The 21810-nt window shown below is 42.8% G+C and overlaps 2 protein-coding genes across 5 annotated transcripts in view; one reads left to right on the top strand and one right to left on the bottom strand.

Moving 5' to 3' along the window:
- Nucleotides 1–6899, bottom strand: part of GYS2 (glycogen synthase 2) — a 38651-nt gene extending 31752 nt beyond the window's left edge. The window contains exon 1 of the mRNA XM_026708711.2: nt 6742–6899. Coding sequence (XP_026564496.1) covers nt 6742–6862 — 121 coding nt within the window. The 5' untranslated portion in view covers nt 6863–6899. The remainder of the gene's footprint in view (nt 1–6741) is intronic.
- LOC148125676 (uncharacterized) lies at nt 4575–17593 on the top strand. 4 transcript variants are annotated; one of them, XM_087935261.1, is made up of 5 exons: nt 6637–6708; nt 9573–9676; nt 9776–10041; nt 15727–15860; nt 16308–17593. In XM_087935261.1, the coding sequence occupies exons 4-5, from the start codon at nt 15749–15751 to the stop codon at nt 16640–16642; spliced, it is 447 nt and encodes a 148-aa protein (XP_087791387.1). In that variant the 5' UTR covers nt 6637–6708; nt 9573–9676; nt 9776–10041; nt 15727–15748; the 3' UTR covers nt 16643–17593. The 4 variants fall into 4 exon arrangements, with proteins under 4 accessions (XP_087791388.1, XP_087791386.1, XP_087791389.1 ...); XM_087935262.1 differs by lacking the exons at nt 6637–6708; nt 9573–9676 and adding an exon at nt 4575–4726; XM_087935260.1 differs by lacking the exon at nt 9573–9676 and having other exon boundaries at nt 6589–6708.
- Nucleotides 17594–21810: the final 4217 nt, after the last annotated feature.

The raw sequence follows: 21810 nt of genomic DNA, 5'->3' as shown, positions 1-21810 counted from the left end.
TGCCGTTTTTGGAAGAAAAAAAGGATAACTCCATCGCTTCCTGCTGCAAAATTCTGGGAGTTGAAATCCACACATCTTAAAGTTACCAGAACACTGCTCTATATCATTCCAGGTGATTGTTTCATTTCAAATCAAATCAAACCTTTATTGTCAATGCACAACATGTGTACAATGAAATTAAATTTACACAATATGCTAAAATAACAGCATCCCTTGCCCACTCCCCCACCTCTCCCCAAATCTCTCCAACCCCCAATCTGGCTCAGTTTAGAGCGTGCAAACCCAGGGAAAATTAATATTTCTGCACAGGGCAGGAATGGACCTGTTGAGACATTTGAAAAGTTGGCAGCATACCAAGAAAAAGGACAGCTCTGGGTAAGAAAACGATGGGGGTTTTTTTTTTATTGCATAGTTTATGTTGGTTGTGGAGTGACAACATAACTGCCAAAGGGGTCCCCTGTCACTCCTACAATCCCTGCCTGTTCTGTGGTTTCATGGGGGACTTGGCAAAACCTGCTTTGGAATAGTTGCAAAAAGCAACCTTACTTGGAGCAAGTCAAACCCCAGTTTTGGACTTGCAGATATTTGCGGTAAATCTGATTACTAGGACAATGGCTATTTCTTTATGGACTCCTCTCCTGGCTCCATTCTGTAAATGTCACCTCTCCTCTCTGTATAAAATATGGATAAATCTTCCTTCCTGCATCTGATATATGACTTTTTTTTCCTCCAAAAATTCTTGTTAAAATTATCATAATACACATATGCACACGAAAATAAAAAAAGATGGGAAAATGGGGAAAGGAAAAGAAGGGTGAAGAAATGTGTAGGTATAAGGGGGAAAGGGGGAGTAGAAACAGCATTGATTTTTGCAACTATTTTTCAGAGCAGTAAAGTAGAAAATGGAATTACAGCCTCGTTTTTTTTACTTTACCAATTTAGCAAGTATTACTTGCCATTTCTATAACAACTAACTCCAGTAATTCGCAAAACCCAATGTCAAGAGTTAATTTTTATTTTTTTTTTATTTTCCTTTATTTTATTTTTCTTCTTCTTCTTTTTTGCCTTTCTTTTTTCTTTCTCCAAAATGAACTCTGATACTGTACAGCAGAGGTGGGTATTCAGCAGGTTCTGACCAGTTCTGGAGAACCGGTAGCGGAAATTTTGAGTAGTTCGGAGAACCGGCAAATATCACCCGTGACTGGCCCTGCTCCCATCTATTCTCTACTGATTGGCTGGGTCTCCCTTTTTTGCTCTGCATGGGAGAATGGAGCTGGAAAGCAGGTTAATGGGATGGGGAGGGAATGGGATTTTGCAATAACCTTCCCCCAGGAGTGGGGAAGGAATGGAGATTTTACAGGATCCTTCCCCTGCCATGCCCACCAAGCCACACCCACCAAGCCACACCACGCCCACAGAACCGGTAGTAAAAAAAAAATTGATTCCCACCACTGCTGTACAGGTAAGACTCGATTTACAACAGTTCACTGAGTGACCGTTCAAAGTTACAACGGCATTGAATAAAGTGACTTATAACCATTTTTGGCATCTGATTCATACTTACGACCGTTGCAGTGTCCCAAGGTCATGTGATCCTCTTTTGCAACCTTCTGACAAGGGAAGCCAACGGGAAAGCCAGATTCCACTTAACGATCAGGTTACTAACTTAATAACTTCGCTGATTCACTTAACAACCATGGCAGGAAAAGCCATAAAATGGGGCAAAAAAAACCTTACTTAACAAATGTCTCGTTTAGCAACAGAAATTTTGGGGACAATTGTGGTCAAGGATTACCTGTAATATGACCCACAATGGCGCAGTAGTTAGAGTGCAGTACTGCAGGCTACTTCTGCTGGCTGCCGGCGGCCTGCAATTTGGCAGTTTGAATCTCACCAGGCTCAAGGTTAACTCAGCCTTCCATCCTTCCGAAGTGGGTAAAATGAGGACCCAGATTGTTGGGAGCAACAGGCTGACTCTGTAAACCACTTCTTGTGAGAGGGCTGTAAAGCACTGCGAAACGGTATATATGTCTATAAGTTCTCCTCTCCTGACAGCTCTTTGCATACACACATCTAGAACAAGCTCCAGCTGTTCTTCTTCCCCACTTATCTCCAACTCAGAAGGCAGCTGGGAAATGTCGGACGGCCCTGGCCCCATCTCTGTCACTGATGCAGAGCATCCATCAGAGCCTTCCCTAGACTCCAGCACTGGCCCAAGTTCCTCCCCAACCTCCTCAATGTCCGAGTCTGCTGCCAACTCCTCTGGCGGCTGACAGACCACACCAATTTGTTAAGTGAGTTTTGGCCCATTTTATGACTTTTTTTGCCACATTTGGTAAGTGAATCACTGCAGTTGTTAAATTAGTAACACTGTCATTAAGCGAATCTGGTTTCCCCATGGGCTTTCCTGGTCAGAAGGTCGCAAAAGGGCATCACGTGACCCTGGGACACTGCCACCGTCATAAATATGAGTCAGTTGTCAAGCATCCAAATGTAAATCACACATGGTTGGAAAAGATAGATAGATAGATAGATAGATAGATAGATAGATAGATAGATAGATAGATAGATAGATGATGGAATACTTTATTGGCCAAGTGTGATTGGACACACAAGGAATTTGTGTAAAGATGATAAAACAAGATATAGATTTAAAGCCTGAGATATTTCTATCGGGGATTTTACCTGAGAACTATAGAAAAGAAAAGAAAAATTAATTATACATATATTAACAGCAGCTAGAATTGTATTTGCTCAAAATTGGAAAAATGAAAAGGTTCCGATGGAGGAAGAGGTGATTAAGCGAATATTGGAATGTGCAGAAATGAGTAGGTTAACATTGGCAATTAGAGAACAAGAAGAAAAGGAGTATTATATGATATGGGATTTGTTTTATAAATGATGGCAATATAAAGTAAGAAATTAAATGATACTCTTATAATGATAAGATATATAGTGTTGAATAGATTGTAACATGGATGTAATTGTCAACTAAAAAATAATAATACTCCTTTGGTCTTTTAGTTGTCAGCAGAAAGGGAGCGTGGGGGAGGGAGCAGTGCATTCTTCAAATGCCTCAGATAATCTCCTTGGCAGCCAAAGCTGTCAGCGCTCAAGAGTATTACTGGAGAGCATGATTGACGACTCCTGGCTATGGATGTGTCCCATTGGAGAATATTCATCCAGGAGGTGGGGGGAAGACCAGGGTCAAGAGGGAAAAGTATGGTGTATTTTAGAGTCGACTGCTGTTGTGGTTCGCCGGCAGCACGTGTGGACAGCTGAGGTCTCGGAGAGCGAGGACTCCGATGAAGGGCCTGCATGGGATGCAGGGATGGGGCCAGGACCATTAGGGAGGAGAATGCTGCCTTCGGAGATTGTGGAGGCTGGTAGCAGTGATGAAGAGACCCCCGAGGAGCCTGTGCCAAGTGAGCGTGCACACAGGGCTGCTAGAAAGGAAGAGCAGCTGCAGCAGTACGGGCAACTCGGGAGTAAGGCTGCAAGGTAATGGCCCCTCCCTTAAGAGATAAAAGCCAGCTGAGAAACCGGAGTTCTTTGCAGGAAGCAAAGAAGTTCTTGCACGTCAAGCCTTGTGGAAGTTTGGACTATCTTGGTTTATGTTTGAAGACTTTTTGTTTGGAATACTTCTTGGCAACTTTATCTAGTGTTCTTGGCAGCCTTGCACAACCTTGGCAAGGCTTATTCTTATCAGAGACAATTAGTTTTAATAGCCTTTTAACCGTAAATTAACGGAATTCGCAGAGAGGCATTAAAAGGTTTTGCTTTTATCTCTGGTGTTTGTTTACTTGGAAAAAGATTTGGGTCAGAACAGCTGCATGCAACCAAAACCAACATGGCCATCCCTAATAGAACAATTTTTTTACCCTGAGAAATGCGGCTAGAGACTTATTATATGAGTGGGGTGGATTTGTTGAAGTCCAGACAGTAATCTTAATAAGAAATGTATACAAAATATAAATATTTGCACAAGATATATGTACCCAGTCGACACACTGTATAACTGAACGATGGATTTGTTTTTAAAATTAAAATAAAAAAAACTTTTTAATTAAAAAAGAACATAAATTATGCAACCATGGGGATGCTTCAATGGTCATAAGTGTGAAAAATGGTCACGTCACTTTTTCCAGTGCCAGGGGAAACTTCGAATGGTCACTGTTTTAAGTTGAAGACTGTCTGTATATAAACAGTTCACAATCCCAAGGCCTCACCGCCTGTAAATATTTCTTTCATCCAGAAAGAAAGTGAGATTGCAAACGATGGGAGAGGTCTGCCCGTGAGGGGAATATTCACTGCCCAAATATTCAGCCACAACCAATTTCAAAGGCCAGCCTAATATTTGCCCCGCTGAGATTAGATCTCTGGGGTTGGAAGGCCCTCACCCGATTCGATTTCTCTTTATCTTTAGGCGTACAGGGAGAAGTTACTGATTTACTCATCAGTAACTCATTTCTGTCCCTTATAGCAGGAAAAGATGGATTCCTAATGGCAAATCAGCAGGTTTTGAAGCAATGTCAACAAATACTACCCCTCCTTTTCAGTCTAGTGCTAAGCCACTCTCTACAAGGAAGAAGACAAAGTAGATCAAACTACAGTGAGGAAATGCAGTATTTGGAAAGGAATGAGCTTATCCAGAGCAGGAGAGCTTTGCTGCAATTCGGCCCAGGTTACCTGATCTGCATTAATTTCTGCCTTTATTGGCAAGCAAGTATGTTATCTATTCTCATGGCTATTTCTGCTAGATGGGTTCCAATGGCTAGGTGACTTCCAGTAAATACAATTCGTCTCATCTCATCTCATCTCGGGCAGTATTTCTCAACCCTGGCTATTTGAAGATGTGTGGGCTTCCTTCCTTCCTCTCTTCCCTCCCTTCCTTCCTTCCTTCCTCCTTCCCTCCCCTTCCTCCTTCCTTCCTTCTCCTAACCTACTTCCTCCCTCCCTCCCTTCTCTTAATTTCCTTCCTTCCTTCTTCCCTCCTCTTCCTTCCTCCCTTCCTCTTCCCCTCCCTTCCTTCCTACTCTTAACCTCCTTCCTCCCTTCCTCCTAATTTCCTCCCTCCCTCTGTCCTCCTCCTTCCTTCATCCTTCCCTCCCCTTTTTCCTTCCTTCTCCTAACCTACTTCCTTTCTTCCTTCCTCCCTTCCTTTTCCTAATTTCCTCCCTCCTTCTCCTAATTTCCTTCCTTCTTCCCTCCCTCTCTCCTTCCTTCCTTCCTTCCTTCCTTCCTTCCTTCCTTCCTCCCATCCCCATCCACCAGGCTGCTAGGGTGATGACCAAAAATCACTCCAGCTGGTTTAGGTTTGGGCAGATCGCTTGCAGCAAACAGAAATTAAGTCAAGGCCATCAGTTTGCTCATGCCGACTATACATGGATTAAAAATAAAACAGTGGCACTTTAAGTTTACAAGCAGAACAAACAGACATTGCCCAACCATTTCTGAAGGGAGGCACACTACAACATTGTTTTTCCCAGGTTTGATCAGAGTATGGAGGCTGCTAATAAATCCATTTAAATTATGGGATGCAACAGCGCCCTTTATTAGTTTGTCTTAGAACTGTGGTAGAAACGGAAGAATAGTTCTGAAAATGGAAAATAGTTTGAGAGGGAGTGTGGCCAAATGTTTAGAAAATTTTTAAAAAACAGATATTTTTTTTAACAAAAAGGAAAGCAAAGAATGGCACATTTGACACCAAATTGCAACGGATTCAGAGCTACTGCTTTTGAAATAATTATTTCAAAAGTACAATTTCAGAGGAGAGGAAAAGCCTTCTCACAAAGATAATAGAATAGAATGACATGGCATGGCATGGCATGGCATGGCATGGCATGGCATAGCATAGCATAGCATAGCGTTGGAAGGGACCTTGGAGGTCTTCTAGTCCAGCCCCTGCTCAAGCAGGAGAACCTATACAATCTCAGTCAAGTGTCTATCCAGTCTCTTCTTAAAAACCTCCAGTGGTGGAGGAGCACCCACGAATTCTGAAGACAAATTGTTCCACTGATTAATTGTCCTCACTGTTTGGAAGTTCCTCCTTAATTCCAGGTTGCTTCTCTCCTTGATGAAATTCTAAAAATTCTTAAATTGTACAAATGGAGCATGCCATTTTGCTATAAAGACTGAGTCCCCGAGCTAAAAGCCGGGAGACGGGGAGTTCTAGAGTCCCACCACTTTAGGCATGAAAGCCAGCGGGGTGACTTGGAGCCAAATCACCAAGAGACTGAAATTCCAGACTTTTATGGGCCGTGTGACTTTGGGCCAATCACCAGGAGACTGTGAGTTCTAGTTCTGCCACAGGCATAAAAGCCAGCTGGGTGATTTGGGGCAAATCATCAGGAGTGTAAGTTCTAGACCTGCCTTAGCCATGAAAGCCAGCTGGGCAACTCCGAGGAAATAATTCTCAGCCCAACCCACCTCACAGGGTTGTTCTTATTGTGGCGAAAATAGAAGGAAGAGGATTGTTGGATATGTTTGCTGTGTCGGCTTATTTGTCAAAATAAGGCAGGTGACAAATAAATAAATAAAATGGGGGCATCAGATTCGCTGCAGGTACCAGCATCCATGCCTTCCTCGGCAACCTGCCTTCATATAAATAACTCCATCCTCCTCTTCCTCTTCCTCCCCCTAGTCTTTCATTCATAATTTTGCGACACCGATAAAATCCATCGCTCCAGCAGCTTGGAAGGAAACAAGGTTGTTTTTTTTTTTAAAAAAAAGGACACTAACCTTTATTGGTGACTTCCCAGGAGATTTCGAAGAGTAAAAGGTCTTCTACTGATAAATCTTCGCTGTCCCATTGAGGGAGACCGTTGAGGGAAGTGACCGAAAGGGAACGGACTAAAGGCATTTTGCTCCTAGTCCTTGCTGTCTCCCGAGGCAAAGAGTCCTTGTAATGTTTGTGCGGGTATCTTTAAATGATGGGTGCGAGGGGGGGCTCTTTGTTTACACTAGAGAGAAAGAGAGCGAGAGAGAGTGAGAGAAACTGAGATTTGTGCAGGAAAAAAAGAACGAAAGAAAGAAAAGGCAGGGAATTTACCAAAAAAAAAAAAAAAAAGCACACAAGGATAAAATGAGTACAACTTGTCAGTAAAGCTTGGCGGGGTTTTCAACAAAACTGAGACCGAAGTAGCTTTGCAATTGATTGCTCGACACAGGATGTTTTTCTCCTGCTGGTTAAAAGAGGGAGCTGTAAGCCTGTGGTTTTTCTCGCTTGCAAAACTGAAATGGAGAATGCCAAGGAATTCTCAAAGAAGGCTACTGTTTGTTGTTTCTGGTGGGGCTTATGATAAAGCAGAGAAATATAGGTAGTCCTCAATATACAATTGTTCATTTAGTGACCATTCAAAGTTACAACAGCACTGAACATTTTTTAAAAAGGGACCTGTGACCATTTTTCACACTTACGACCATTGAAGCCTCCCCGTGGTCATGTGATCAAAATTCAGGTGCTTGGCAACTGAGGGTTGCAGTGTCCTGGGATCCAGTGATCATTTTTTGTGACCTTCCAACAAGCCAAGTCAATGGGGAAGTTAAATTCACTTTACAACCTTATTATTCTTAACAACTACAGAGATTCACTTAACAACTATGTCAAGGAAGGTTGTAAAAGGGGACTGCTTCGCTTAGCAACAGAAATTTTGAGCTCAGTTGTGAACATAAGTCAAGGACTGCCTGTATTTGGGTCAGATCTTTGTCTTGATTCAGAAGATTCTTAAAATACACATAAAACTGAAAGTTTTATTTTCATTTTTGATGGATAAAGAGCTTGAAAGAAAGTTTGGAAGTTGGTTACTATATATATGTTAACATGGCTCAGATGGATCTTGACAGACTAGAATACTGGGCCGTATCTAACACAATGAAACTCAGTGTAGAGAAAAGTAAGGTCCTACACTTAGGCAAGAAAAACCAAAAGGACACATATAATTGACTGGGTGAAACCAGGCTCAATAGCAGTAACTGGGAGAGGGATCTTGGAGTCTTAGTGGACAACCAGCTAAATAGGAGCCAGCAGTAGCCAAAAAAGCTAATGCAATCCTAAACTGTATTAACAGAGGGATACAATCAAGATCAAGGAAAGTACTAATACCACTATGTAATGCCTTAGTAATACCACACCAAGAGTACTGCATCCAGTTCTGTTTACCATATTATAAAAAAGATGTTGAGACTCAAGAAAGGGTGCAGAGAAGAGCAACCAGGATGATTACAGGACTGAGACTAAAACATATGAAGAATGATTGCAGGAAGTGGGCATGGCTATTCTAGGAAAAAGAAGGACCAGGGGAGACATAATAGTGGTCTTCCAATATTTGAGAGGCTGCCACAGGGAGGATGAAGAGGTCAAGCTATTTTCTAAAGTGCCCAAAGGCCAGACAAGGAATAATGGATGGAAACTGAACAAGGAGAAATTCAACCTGGGAATAAGGAGAAACTTTCTGACAGTGAGAACAATCAACCAGTGGAATAGAAGTTGCCCTCGGAAGTTGTGGGAGCGCCATCACTTGAGACTTTCAAGAAGAGATTGGACTCCCATCTGTCAGAAATGGTGCAGGGTCTCCCGCTTGGACGGGTGTGTGTGTGTGTGGACTAGATGAACTATAACAGGGTGTCCAACCTTTCACCTTCCCTGGGCCACATTAGAAGATAAAAATTTGGTTTGGGCCGCACATAAAATAAAATAACAGTAACAATACCTGATCATCCAAAAAAAACCGTAGAAAACATAGTTTACATATTAAATTTATTTGGAAATGAAGTTAGTGAGATGTTTTTATTATTAATTATTTATTAAAAATTATTTATTTTTATCACAGTTTTTATCACGGTTTTTTATCATGGTTTATTTTCCGGCCAAATTTTGCGGGGAAAGCTCGCCCGCCTCGCGCCTACCTCTCCTCCTGCAAATGGCCCGGCTGGATGAGGCAGGACTGGAAGGCAGAAGCAGCAGGGGCAGAAGCGGCGGCGATGGAGGTGGTGGCAACAGCAGGAGGTGGCACTCTGACAGTGCCTGCTTTTTCTGTTGCTGCTTGGCCTGGCGCTCGCCTCGCCCTGCCTCGCACCTGCTTCTCCTCCTCCTCCTCGCTGGCTCTGGCATGAAGGTTGGGGTGGGCACTGGGCTGCATTACAAGGTGACCTGGGCCGCATGCGGCCCTTGGGCCGCAGGTTGGACAAGCCTGAACTATAAGGTCCCTTCCAACTCTGATTATCTGTTATGTGTTATGGCAAGCATCTCAAATGCACAAAGACAGAAAAATACATTAATTCACACAAGAGGAGAACGGATGGGTGGTAAAACTGGTGCAACGGACACCAGAGATGGTGACATTGTGTTTGTTTGTTTTTTAATGAAAGAGAAGAATCTTTCTAGTTTTATTTCCCTTTGGAAACGGCTTCTGTCCATTGTGCTTGAAACTGAAGAAAATAAAACTTTTGATTTTAGGTTTTGATGGCTGGAATGATATTTTTAGTATAGAAATGGTTTTAAATATTTAGAGATGTAAAGCAAAAGATTGTAACATCTTCTTTTTTTTTGTATTCTACAACACTGAAAAAAGTTGGAAGGACAATTAACCAGTGGAACATCTTGCCTTCAGAAGTTGTGGGTGCTTCATCACTGGAGGTTTTTAAGAAGAGACTGGATAGTCCCTTGGCTGAAATGGTATAGGATCTCCTGCTTGAGTAGGGGGTTGGACTAGAAGACTTTGAAGATCCCTTCTGGCTCTATTCTGAACTTACCCAAGATATTCTTGCATTACAGACATTCATCAGTAGATGGCAATGCTGGTATTATTCAACTCGGATGGCTGCTGGTCTGTTTTGTGGGAGCAAAAACTAGGTGCCACATTGTGTGACTAAATCATAGGTGAATGTGTGCGGACCTCTCAATTTTAGGAAGCCTACAAAAGGATGAGCGAACAGATTCTCCTGCACGGAAGGGAAGAGTCTGCTTCAGGTTGCCTAAGGAACAGCAAGAAGACAGAGAGCAAGAAAGACACACAACTTTGAAATCAGAACTTCACTGAGGTAAGTTCTTTGACCTGAAGTGGTGAGATACTACCTCTCAGAAGGAATAACATTAAAATGTCTTCAGACTGAATTGCTGTATGCTTTTTGCTGGGTTTACACTGACAAATCTTAGAACTTCATCTACCAGTTGCTCAATTTTATTGATCTATTGAAATTGCTTTTTTAGAGCTCATTCAATCAAAACTTGTCCTATTTCTCTTCTTTTTTTTCCAATTGCCCTGCTGCGCCTTATTTAACCTTTTGATTGCAATTGGCTCATTTCTCCTTGACTGTTTTTTTTAGTTTTATTACAATTTTATTTCACAATCTCATCTGTTTGCTAGATTCTTCTGAGTACTTTTGTCGTCTTGAGCTAGACAAATTGTTTTTTAAAAAAACTTGAAACCTGGAAACCTGATTACTTGTTGTTTGCATTCTTACTTTATTCTGAATTCTTTTCATGGATTTTATGATGATTAGGCTTTAAAGACCTAAAAATATATTCATTTAAAGATGACAGAGGAATACAGGGAAGAATTTTTCCAGAATATTACCATATTTCATAAAGTGGAGGAATCAGAAATCCTTAATATTTCTGCAATGAATTACAGGTCATTTTATTGTTGAAAAAAAAAAACCTAAGATAGAGTCTGTTTAAACTGGACTCCATTCAAACTTAGTTTAATTCAGCATTAAGCATTCAAACACGATTCATCTTTCTTCTTTTTCCAACTTCAATTTTGACTATGGCTCAATGGTTAATTTTAAGATTTCTCTCACAACTTGAAAGAGTTACATCCATCTTGAGGCAACAAACATTTTTTTCTTTAAGAATAAACATTTATTTCAGGAATTCATGAACACATGCTGAATGCCAGTGAAGTTTAGAAGAGGTTGTGAGTGCTATTCTGCTAAATGGCATAATGCAGAAAACTAAATGATTCTTTGGGTTTTTAAAATTATTTTTAAGAGGATAGTTCCAGAAATAAGATCATTTTGGATTCTTTCCTAGTGACCTAAAACTTGTCCATTAAAGCAAATAAAATCTATTCCACAGAAAAATCTGAATTAGTTCACAACAAATGAGGGGGCTCTCATTTAAACCTGTGGATATTTAATTTTCATCATGGTAAGTTTAAGAATATCCATACAGCCATGGAGGCTTTTGGGAAAAAAAACATTTGACATATTTAGACAACGTCATTCAAGTCCAGATGCTAAGCACACAGTTGCTGCCTGATATGCAATAATGCACAAGAGTATTCTTTGAAATGTATGATGGTGCCTTTCCTAGCAAGATTATCAATGCAAATAAAATAAAATGGTGCCACCTCTTCGTGATGGAGCTTCCATAGCTCCTGAAGTCAAGGCATTCCACTTGCTCTGACTGTCAGGAAATGTCTTCTTATTTCTAGGTTGGTTCTGTCCTTGATTAGTTTCCATCCATCTCTTCTTCAGGTGCTTCATATAATAGCTTGACCCCCTCTTCTTTGTGGCAACCCTTGAGATATTGGAACACTGCTATTATGTCACCCCAATTCTTCTTTTCATTAAACTAGACATACCCAGTTCCTGCAACCGTTCTTCATATGTTTTAGCCTCCGGTCCCCTAATCATCTTTGTTGCTCTTCTCTGCACCCTTTCTAGGAGTCTCAACATCTTTATTATATCATGGCGACCAAAAATAGATGCAGCAGTTCAAGTGTGATCTTACCATTATAAAGTGGTACTAATGCCGCATGTGATCTTGATTCTACCTTCTGTTAATGCAGCCTAGGATTGAGCTACATCCTTAAAAATCTCACACCGCAAGGCTTCTGTCCCAGGGCTGGATGACATTTTAGAACAATGGTCTCCAACCTTTGAGGCTTGGCAACCTGGTCCAGGGAAGGGAATGAGATCAGAGGTGGGTATTCAGCAGGTTCTGACCAATTCTGGAGAACCGGTAGTGGAAATTTTGAGTAGTTCGGAGAACCTGCAAATCCCACCTCTGACTGGCCCCACCCACATCTCTTCTCTGCCTCCCGAGTACCAGCTGATTGGCTGGGTCTTCTTTGGTTGCCCTGCACAGGAGAACGGAGCTGGAAAGCAGGTTAGTGGGGCGGGGAGGGAATGGTAAGGAAATGCAGTTGTCCTTCCCCTGTCACGCCCACCAAGCCATGCTCACAGAACCAGTAGTAAAAAAATTAAAATCCCACTGCAAGGTGGAAACTGGGCTGGCTGCATGAGTACACACTCGCAGCCCTTGTGCGAGCAGCGGGTTGGGGCTTATGTGCAGGAGTGTCTGCCACTTGTGCAAGTAGAACTGTGCACATGTTCCGGCTAGCCACTCGTGCAGCCCAATTCCAATAGGCCATGGCCCGGTAATGGATCATAGCCCAGGGGTTGGGAATTCCTGTTTTAGAAGACTTTTCTCTCTATCCGTAGGAGAAGAGTAGTCAGAACTTGGGGAGTGGAGTGAAAAGCGAGTTTAGCCTAGAATCCCTATGTAGGCACAAGAGAACTAAGTCAATAGTCTTTGAGTATCCTTGGCTCTTATCTAAGCCCTTCGCACCATTAGTTGAAAAGATTCACGTGCATAGGCTTTTTACAATAAATCAGATTAATGGGACCAGGTCTTTCATGCCGGATACTATCGGATTCATTGCCTTATTTATCCCTCATCTGCCAGATCCTTGAACAGATCTTTTGAAAAGGGATGAATTCTGCTGGATTCCCATACAACTGTAAACAATGGAATTGAAGCCCCACTGGGGTTGTTGTTGTTGATTGTACGTATTGTGTTGCAAAGGGTGTAAAACTTGTAAGCCATGTTGACTCATCATGTGCGGGTAGGCAGCGATGTAAGTGTTCTAAATAAATAAAATAAAATCAATCAATAAAAAAACTGGGACAAGATTTCAGAATGACAGAATCAGAGAGTTGGAAGGGACCTTGGAGGTCATCTAGTCCAACCTTCTGCTCAGCCAGAAGATCCTATACCATTTCAGACAAACGGTTGTCCAATCTCTTCTTAAAAACCTCAGCTATGCACTCCCACAACTCCTGGAGGCCGGCTGTTCTACTGATTAATTGTTCTGACTGTCAGGAAACCGCAGATCAGATTATCATTGGGATGTAAGCACCATCTCGATTCTTTTGATACACACACGCACACATACACACACACACATGCCTTTGAGGAGATTTATGGTTCTGTCTATAGGGAGACAAAACCATTTTTGCCTTTGCATTTTATGAATTAGACCATCTCTTTGTCAAACTCAAGGCCCGCGCTGGATCCGCCCCATGGGGTGGGCTTCAAAAATTTTAGCGAGAGATTATTTGCCCGGTTGCTGGGTGGGCATGGCCATGGTGGGTGTGGCCTAGTCGGCCTCCTGCATCACAGTGGGGCAGGGCATTTTTGCCCTTCCTGGGCTCTGGAGGCTTTTGTCGAGCCTCTGAAAGAGCGAAAATGGCCTCCCTGGGCTCCAGAGGCTCTCTGGAAGCCGGAAATAGGCCCATTTCCGGCCTTCCCAAACTTTCAGGAGGCCTATTTTTTGCCATCCCCGAGCCTCCGCATGCGCCTTGCACTTATCTGCACAAAATGGGCTGTGTGGGGACCCCTGGGTGGGGAGAGGTGAGATGGGCAGGGCCATCCAGAAGTGGGATTTGGGGGTTCTCTGAACTTGCAGAATCTTAGCTAGGGGCTCTCCTGAACCCTTGCAAACTCCCAGCAGCCCACCCCTGCATCTGGCACAGAGGGCCACCCTGGAAACAGCAGAGGACCGGCCCGAGGTGCTTCCGGCCAGTGAAAATAGAACTCAGGAGGGCCGCGTGCTTTATTTTTGTTGGCAGAGAGTTGCAGGAGGCTGTCCCATCTTGGGCCACCAGAGGCGCCCCCAACACAAGTGACATCACGCTAGCCATGCCCACCCTGGCTACACATCCCTGGTCCCCCTGAGGTAAAACACAATCCTGATGCGGCCCTCAAAGTAATCAAGTTTGACACCCCCGAATTAGGCCATCAAGTTCAGACCTAACAGGGTTTATTGGTTGGAACACTGCCTGTCAAATGAATATAGTAATTGGATTTGTTAACCTGCGTTTGGGCACCAGTGTCTTGCGTGAAACCAGTCATCAAAGTTGTTGAACCTATTAATTCCTGTCAACTTGTCTACCACGCAGGACAGTTGTAGAAATACAGGTCCTCTATGTGAACATGAGGGGCAAATATAGAATATTTCATCTCCTGGTAGCCAGCAGAGTTTGGTATGTCTAAGTCTATTGAAAGATTAGGATGAAGACATGATAACCGTCTTCCAATATTTGAGGGGCTGTCACAGAAGAGGGGGCTGACTTGCTGGCAGGACAAGAAGCAATGAGTGGAAGCTTGTTAAAAAAGAGATCCAACCTAAAAATAAGGAGAAGTTTCTTGACAGTGAGGACAATTACTCAATGGAATATTCCAAATGGTTCTTTTTTTTTTTTCAAGAAGCTACTGGACTTTCTGGTTTTTCTTTGAAGACGTTTCACTTCTCATCCCAGAAGCTTCTTCAGCTCTGACTGGATGGTGGGGAATGGAAGACAGCTGGTCATTTGCATCTTTTTAGAGAGTCATTGAGGCCAATCCACACCCATTTGCACTACTCAGGTGATGCAGATGAACCACCAAGTGGCTTCAATGACTTTCTAAAAGAATACAAATGACCAGCTGTCTGCAAGGAGTATAAATCCTTCCATTCCCACCATGAGAAGCGAAACGTCTTCAAAGAAAAAGGAAAAAGTCCAGTTGCCTCTTGAAAAAAGCATCTTTGGGACAGCCAGGACCTGGATGACGGAGAATCTCCATAACCAGGGGTCTTCAAACTTGACAGCTTTAAGACTTGTGGACTCCAACTCCCAGAATTCCTCCTCCAGTCATGCTACCTCAGGAATTCTGGGAGTTGAAGTCCACAAGTCTTAAACTTGCCAAGTTTGAAGACCCTTGACATAGACACTCAATGGAATAGCTTGCCTTCCTGAATTGTGAGTGCTCCATTGCTGGAGGTTTCCAAAAATAGACAGGACATTTGACCTGGATGGTATAAGTCTGTGATGGCGAACCGATGACACGTGTGCCACAGGTGGCACGCAGAGCCATTTGTGCTGGCAAAAACGAGCTGCAGGCAAACTTACCTCACTATGCATGTGCCTGCCTCACAGCTGATTTTCAGTGGGTTTGATGCCTTTTTTGGCCTCCCAAAGGCTTGAGGAAGACTTCTGCAGGCTTCTGCAGACTTTGCAGGCCAAAAACTAGCCCCATTTCATCACTTGTATTTTCAGAAAAACAGGAAGTGGTGAAACGGCTAGTTTTTGGCCTGTAAACTCTGCAGAAGCCTTCCTCAAGCCTTTGGGAGACTGAAAAAGGCCTCAAACCCGCCAAAAATCAGCTGTGAGATGCAGTGCAGGTAAGGGGGCGGCAGGGAGCAGGTGGGGATTGCACACGCATGCATGGGGGCATGGGGGGGCGTGCATTGCCTTCTGGATGCTGGCATGCGAGCACAAGCATGCAAGTGTGCGCACAATTTTGGGCACAGGAGTCCCAAAAGGTTAGCCACCACTGGCATAACTTCTTTGAACTAGAAGTTGGACTAGAAGATCTTTGAGATCCCTTCCAGCCCCATGATTATTCTATCTTCTGTGATGGTGACATTTTCAGCTGTTGTTTTCTCTTTTCTCCAGAACCTTTCTTAGACATTCAGACATGATTAAACTCCTATTCTTACTCTCCTTCATGACGGTTCTCAAACAAAGCAGAATTCTTGGGAAACCTGTCCATGGCGACTTCAGTTCCATGCTGAAGGCTGGCTTCTCAGGTACGTGTTGTAGATTTGCCATTGAACCTACCTGCCTCTCGTGTTTGTTGACATTACACATTATTCCCAGGTAATTGCTGGTGGGTCAAAGTCATGGCAGGTTGTGACTGTGTTGTTCCTCACCAACTGACAGACTCTTACCAAATTAAAGCATACTAACACCCACTCATAAGGTATATACTTTTGGAACTGTTAGGGAGGAGCTGCCTTCACTTTCTTTCTGCCACACATACTGTCTGGACTGAGTTGTCTCATGCTCCTCTGGAATGCAGCCCCTCCTTCCTGGGAATCCAGACTACATTCCACCACACTGGGCCAGAATTCAATTATGGGAGCTTTCCAGCTTTCCAGCTTTTCAGCAAACAATAGTATCATCTATTTACGGCTGCCGCTATTAATATGTCCCTTGCTGTATCCTGCCTTCTCCGACTGAATTTCTTTTCCTAGATCTCCCTCCTGAATGGCAGAAAAAGAGGAATTCCTATTACGCGACCCAAGACTCCGAAGAGCCCAACTTGGCTGATCCTACCAGCCTTTGCTATTTCATCCAGGAGAGTGAGACAGAAAGTCAGATCTCATGTCGGCTCCGTTTCACCAGAAGTAAATTTAACTTCAATTCTTTCGGACTCCGATTTGGAAAACGGCAGGGGGAGCCTGCCTCGGCTGAAGATGGACAACGGGCTTCTCAAAACCTTGGGAAAATCATGGACACCTTCCTCAAGCCCAACCTGGCGAGGAGATTGGCTCGGTGTTCCGAAGACAGTTCCGAAGACCATTGTTAAGTTTTGAAACGCCCAGTTTAAGGCCAGCAATCACAAGCAGTGGCTCTCTTAAAGCGACCTTCGGAGAGATAATTTCCATCACAAACTCCTTACACCCTGGTTTCTAGTCACTGGATATTCAGCGCAGGTAGTCCTCGACTTAATTAGGCCACAATTAGGAGCAGAATTTCCATCGCTAAGCGAGGCTTGTGACCAACGATATGACCTTTTTGTTTAGCCACAGTTCTTAAGCCACTCGCTGTAGTTGTTAAGTGAATCATGTGGCCGCTAAGCAAATCAGTTCCCCCCCCCCCCATGGACTTGGTTTGTTGGAAACCGACTGGGAAGGTCACAAGTGGCAGTCACGTAACCCCCAGGACGCTGCGACCGTTGGCAATAAATGCCAGTTGGCAAGTGCCCAAATTTTGATCACATGATTCATGCAATGGTTGTAAGTGCAAGGACCTGCTATAAGTCACTTTTTTTAGTGTCGCTGCACAGTCGCTAAACAAATAGGTCAGTGGTGGGATTCAATTTTTTTTTTTTTACTACCAGTTCTGTGAGCATGGCTTGGTGGGCATGGAAGGGAAAGGATACTGTAAAATTTCCAGTATACTCTATTTGCCGGTTCTTCAAACTACTCAAAATTTCCGCTACTGGTTCTCCAGAACTGGTCAGAACCTGCTGAATACCACCTCTGAAATAGGTGTAAGTTGAGGACTACATAAACTATAGTTTGGAGGCATCTTCATTTTTTTTTTTCCTAAATCTTAAAAACTTGCCCGTTGGGAAATCTCAGTTTTAAGCATTTCCAGTATCTCAACATATATTAAAATGTCATGACTGCTTGCTCAGTGTCCATATCGGTCAGATATGTTTGTTCAAACAGAACGTGTAAAATAAAAAAAAAAAAAACATGTAAAACATGTAACCCAAGCATGCAGTTTAATAAACTTCATTATCTCAATAGTGCACATGAACCGTTTATATCCATTTCTTTCGGTAAAGGGCGCAAATCCTACTTTATCGATCTGATCCCTTTGGAGCTGCCTCAATGACATCATCCCTAATTTGAAAATGCATCGTTACAAGGAGAGAAGAGCATGCTCATTTGCATATTCATGAGGCATGGTAATAAGTCCCTTGCGTGCCTCTCTTTCTTTCCCTTCTCTTTTTCCGCGGACGTTTCCATGCGGTTTTTTTTTATTTTATTATTTTGCTCTATTCCCATTGTAATTCCACTCCTGGGTGATCTCACACCCTTGTTCATCTTGGCCAGCTTAAGCTGACCTATTTCTGGCACAGCTGCGGTGCATCTAAAAATAAAGATTGCCTTAAAGTGGAACTGCGCTGTTGTTTTAACAGAAATGTTATTGGGTTTTTTTGGCAATAATGCAAAAGCAATCATTCCCCACCATCCAATCTGAGCTGAAGAATGAGCTCCTTGGATGAAGAAATACCAGAAGGTCCAGTTGCCTCTTGAAAAAGCACCTTTGGGGCAACCATGGCCTGGATGACTGAGAACCTCCATAGACAATGCAAAAGCAATTTGTTTTTTATGATTTTTTTCAATGTCTCGGTCTAGCTTCACCCTAGGTTTCCTTCTGGCATCCAGAGGCTCACCAGATCCTTCCTTCCTTCCTTCCTTCCTTCCTTCCTTCCTTCCTTCCTTCCTTCCTTCCTTCCTTCCTTCCTCCCTCCCTCCCTCCCTCCCATCTTTCCCCCCCTGCCTTTTAATTCCTTGTCTCCTTCCTTCCTTCCTTCCTTCCTTCCTTCCTTCCTTCCTTCCTTCCTTCCTTCCTTCCTCCCTCTCTCCCTCCCTCCCTCCCTCCCTCCCTTTTTTTTTCTTTCCAGCTAGTGGCTAAGTCTCCCTTCTGCTGTGATCCACAAATCTTTTGTTTGCAGGACCAAGACTGCTGGAGCAAACTTTTTCCAGCTATGGTGACTTGCTTCTTCTTGTTCAGCTCCCTCCCCAACTCCGTCCCCTTTTCGTAGATGTTCAACCCCTGTGACATCATGCCAAGGTCTCCTTCCAAGAAACACAATTGGAAATGAAATGGAAGGACGGTGCCTTCCTTTTCTACTGACTATTTTTGGAAGTCGCTGGATAAAGCACAACACGGCAATAGCACTTAAGACTTATAGACCGCTTTATAGTGCTTTATACCCCTCTCTAAGCAGTTTATAGTCAGCCTATTTCCTCCAACAATCTGGCTCCTCATTTTATCAACCTTGGAAGGATGGAAGGCCAAGACAACCTTGAGTCGGTCATAATCAAACTACTGGTAGTGGGCAGAGTTTGCCTGCAATACTACATTCTAACCACTGTGCCACCAAACATGTGGATTGAGTGAATGTTTCCAGCAAAAATCGTCCACTGGATACAATGGGTTTGCTTACTAACCATTGCAAAAAAAACTTGTAAAATTGGGAATGGTCACAGTGTGGCTCAATGATTGTCATGACTTATGACTGTAATTACCAGCACAATTATGGTTTTAAGTTGAAGACATCCTGTATTTTTCTAGGGTTTGCTTAATGTTTCATATCCTATGAAAGTGGGAAAGATGTATCAAATTCACAGATCTAATATACATCCTATCAATAACGAGTGATTCATCCAGCCAGTTCAAGAATGCCTAGGTGGGAATAGATGATAACAGCCAAAAGCATGTGGACATATTACCTATAGCCATTACAATTACGCAGATAGATATAGATAGATAAGATAGATATAGATAGAATCAAGGGTGGGCTTCAGCTGGTTTGGGTGAATTGGATGTTAATCTTACATCCGGTTCAGTGAACCGATAGTTCTGACGACCGGTTCGCCCCGTCCTGCCCCACCCAAGAGTCTCCACGTAGCTCGTTTTGGATCCCAAGTAAATGCAGGGTGTGGGTGGAGACTGGGGCAGTGGAAAACGGGCCTATTTCCGGCCTCCAAAGAGCCTCCGGAGCCTGGGGAGGTGGAAAACTGGCCCTCTGCAGCCATTTTTTGCTCCCAGCATGGTATAGGAGGCTGATTAGCTCATGCCCACGGCCATTCAGCAACTGGGCAAAGGTTGTTAAAATATTTGAAGCCCACCACTGGATAGAATTAACAGTAGGTAGATAAGATAGGTAGGTAGGTAGAAGGCCGGTAGGTAGGTATATGATATAGATATAGATGGATGGATGGATGGATAGATAGGTAGATAGATAGATAGACAGACAGATAGATGATAGATAGATAAAACATGGATCATGCCATTGTCCAAAAACTAATATCCAGGGAGCTTTGTGTCTATATAGTATTATTTCTCTGTGCTCCTCTTAAAAAGCAGAAAGCAAATCTTGTGAGAATTCCACATTCTTCGGTTCTTGCAGAAAAAAACCCATTTCATCACAGAAGGACATTACAATGCAACACAACACACTGAAGAAATAAATGATCTGGGCCTTCTTTTCAGTTTCTCCCTTAATAAGCCTTTATGAAAAGCATTTTCTAGTTCTGCCTTTTAATTTTCATTTCTCCATCTGGGTTTGATGATTGAAAATTCTCTTTTCTTCCATTCCTGCTTCGGTGAATTAATTTGGCGTTAAAACAACTTCTTTACAGGACTTTGCAGCACAGTGGGGAAAAAATAGTCGCTAATTTGTGATTACCATAAAAAGATATATTACCCCTTTTTCTGCATCTCTATTATAGAGATGTTTATGGGAATAAGCTGCCAATTTTCAGTAACAAGTCCTAAAAAAATTGAACATCTTGATCTACCATGAGGTTTGAGAATCCCAGATCCCTGTGGCATTCCCAGCCAATACACTTAAGACAAAAAAGCAAATTATCTGAGTGTATTATTAATCTTCAGAATAAATAAGTTAGCATCAATGATCCATGTCATGGACCTTTTGAAACAAAAGGTAACCAAGTTAATGTAAGGTTCCTGAAACAGTGATGTAATCAACCCAATGTTATTACTAATATTTTCATCCCCCAAATGGAATTATACAGCATTTGAAGCTTAATTAATTTGCAATTATTTGCATGAGTCACGAATGTGGCAGTAACTGAATCTTTCTTCACAACTGTTTTCTTCTATGTTGGAAAAGTATCTTGTTTCCTCAAATATAAGACCCTGTCTTATATTTTTTTTGCCACCCAAAAAGGCACCAGGTCTTATTTTCAGGGGATTAACCTCGCTTGCTCACGTCGCTCCTGGCCTCCTTTTCGCTGTCAGGGGCCTTCAGGAACTTCTGCGGCTGGCAAATCTTTCCTGAAGGCTTCTGTAGTCAACAAGAGCTCCAGATTGATCTGGAGCGTTGTTATCAGTTACAGAGGCCTTCAGGAAAGCCTTGCCTGCTGTAGAATGGGCCAGCAAGGCAGGTGTTGGGGTGTGCAAGGCCTGGCTACAACTGTCCAAAGGCAAGTAGTAGGGCGGCTCTACCCCACTATCCCCACCCTAGCTTAATTTTTACCCATCCACTCTAGAGTGGGCAGAATATTAATTAGGGCTTATTTTGTGGGGTACGGCTTATATTGGGCGCACATGTAAAAATCAAGCTAGGACTTAGTAGGTCATATTTTCAGGGAAACAAGAAAATACCTATATTTAATGAGTGGTTGCTGGATTGTACAGATTTCTTGAAAAGTATGATTTCATATTAATTCAGTGAAGTTTATTCTTCATGAAATAGAGAAGCTGACTGAACATACTGTATGCATTGCGTTCAGCCATAATTTATGTTAGAAGAAATCACAGCTTTGTGCACTGGTACATATACAAAGCTCTCTAGATTCTGTTAGCATTCCTCGTCAATATAATACATCGAAGATAAAAAGCGAATTATCTTGATATTACTAATCTGAACAAAAATTTAACGGGAATCAGTCATATCATCTCTGAAAATGGATTGATTCACATTCACTTTTAGTTTTAGAAATAACTCAAGATAGTGAACATACTTAATCCTCAATTCACCCCCTATTTTCCACACAACAACCCTGTGAGGTGGGCTGGGTTGAGAGTGTTGACTAGCCCAGTCATGCATGCGGTTTTCATGCCTAAGGCGGGACTACAACTCAACATCTCCTGGTGATTGGCCCAAAGTAATCAGCTTTTATGCCTAAGGTGGGACTTAAGACTGCTTGAAATAAGCAAAACACGAACTAGAGACACAGAAGGGAAAAAAATGAAAATGAAACAAGA

Source organism: Pseudonaja textilis, chromosome 5, assembly GCF_049901715.1.
Source record: "Pseudonaja textilis isolate UNSWEBS1 chromosome 5, rPseTex1.2, whole genome shotgun sequence".
NCBI classification, from domain to species: domain Eukaryota; kingdom Metazoa; phylum Chordata; class Lepidosauria; order Squamata; family Elapidae; genus Pseudonaja; species Pseudonaja textilis.
Note: the sequence above shows the minus strand (reverse complement) of the source record. Positions and strands in the feature narration are given on the sequence as shown.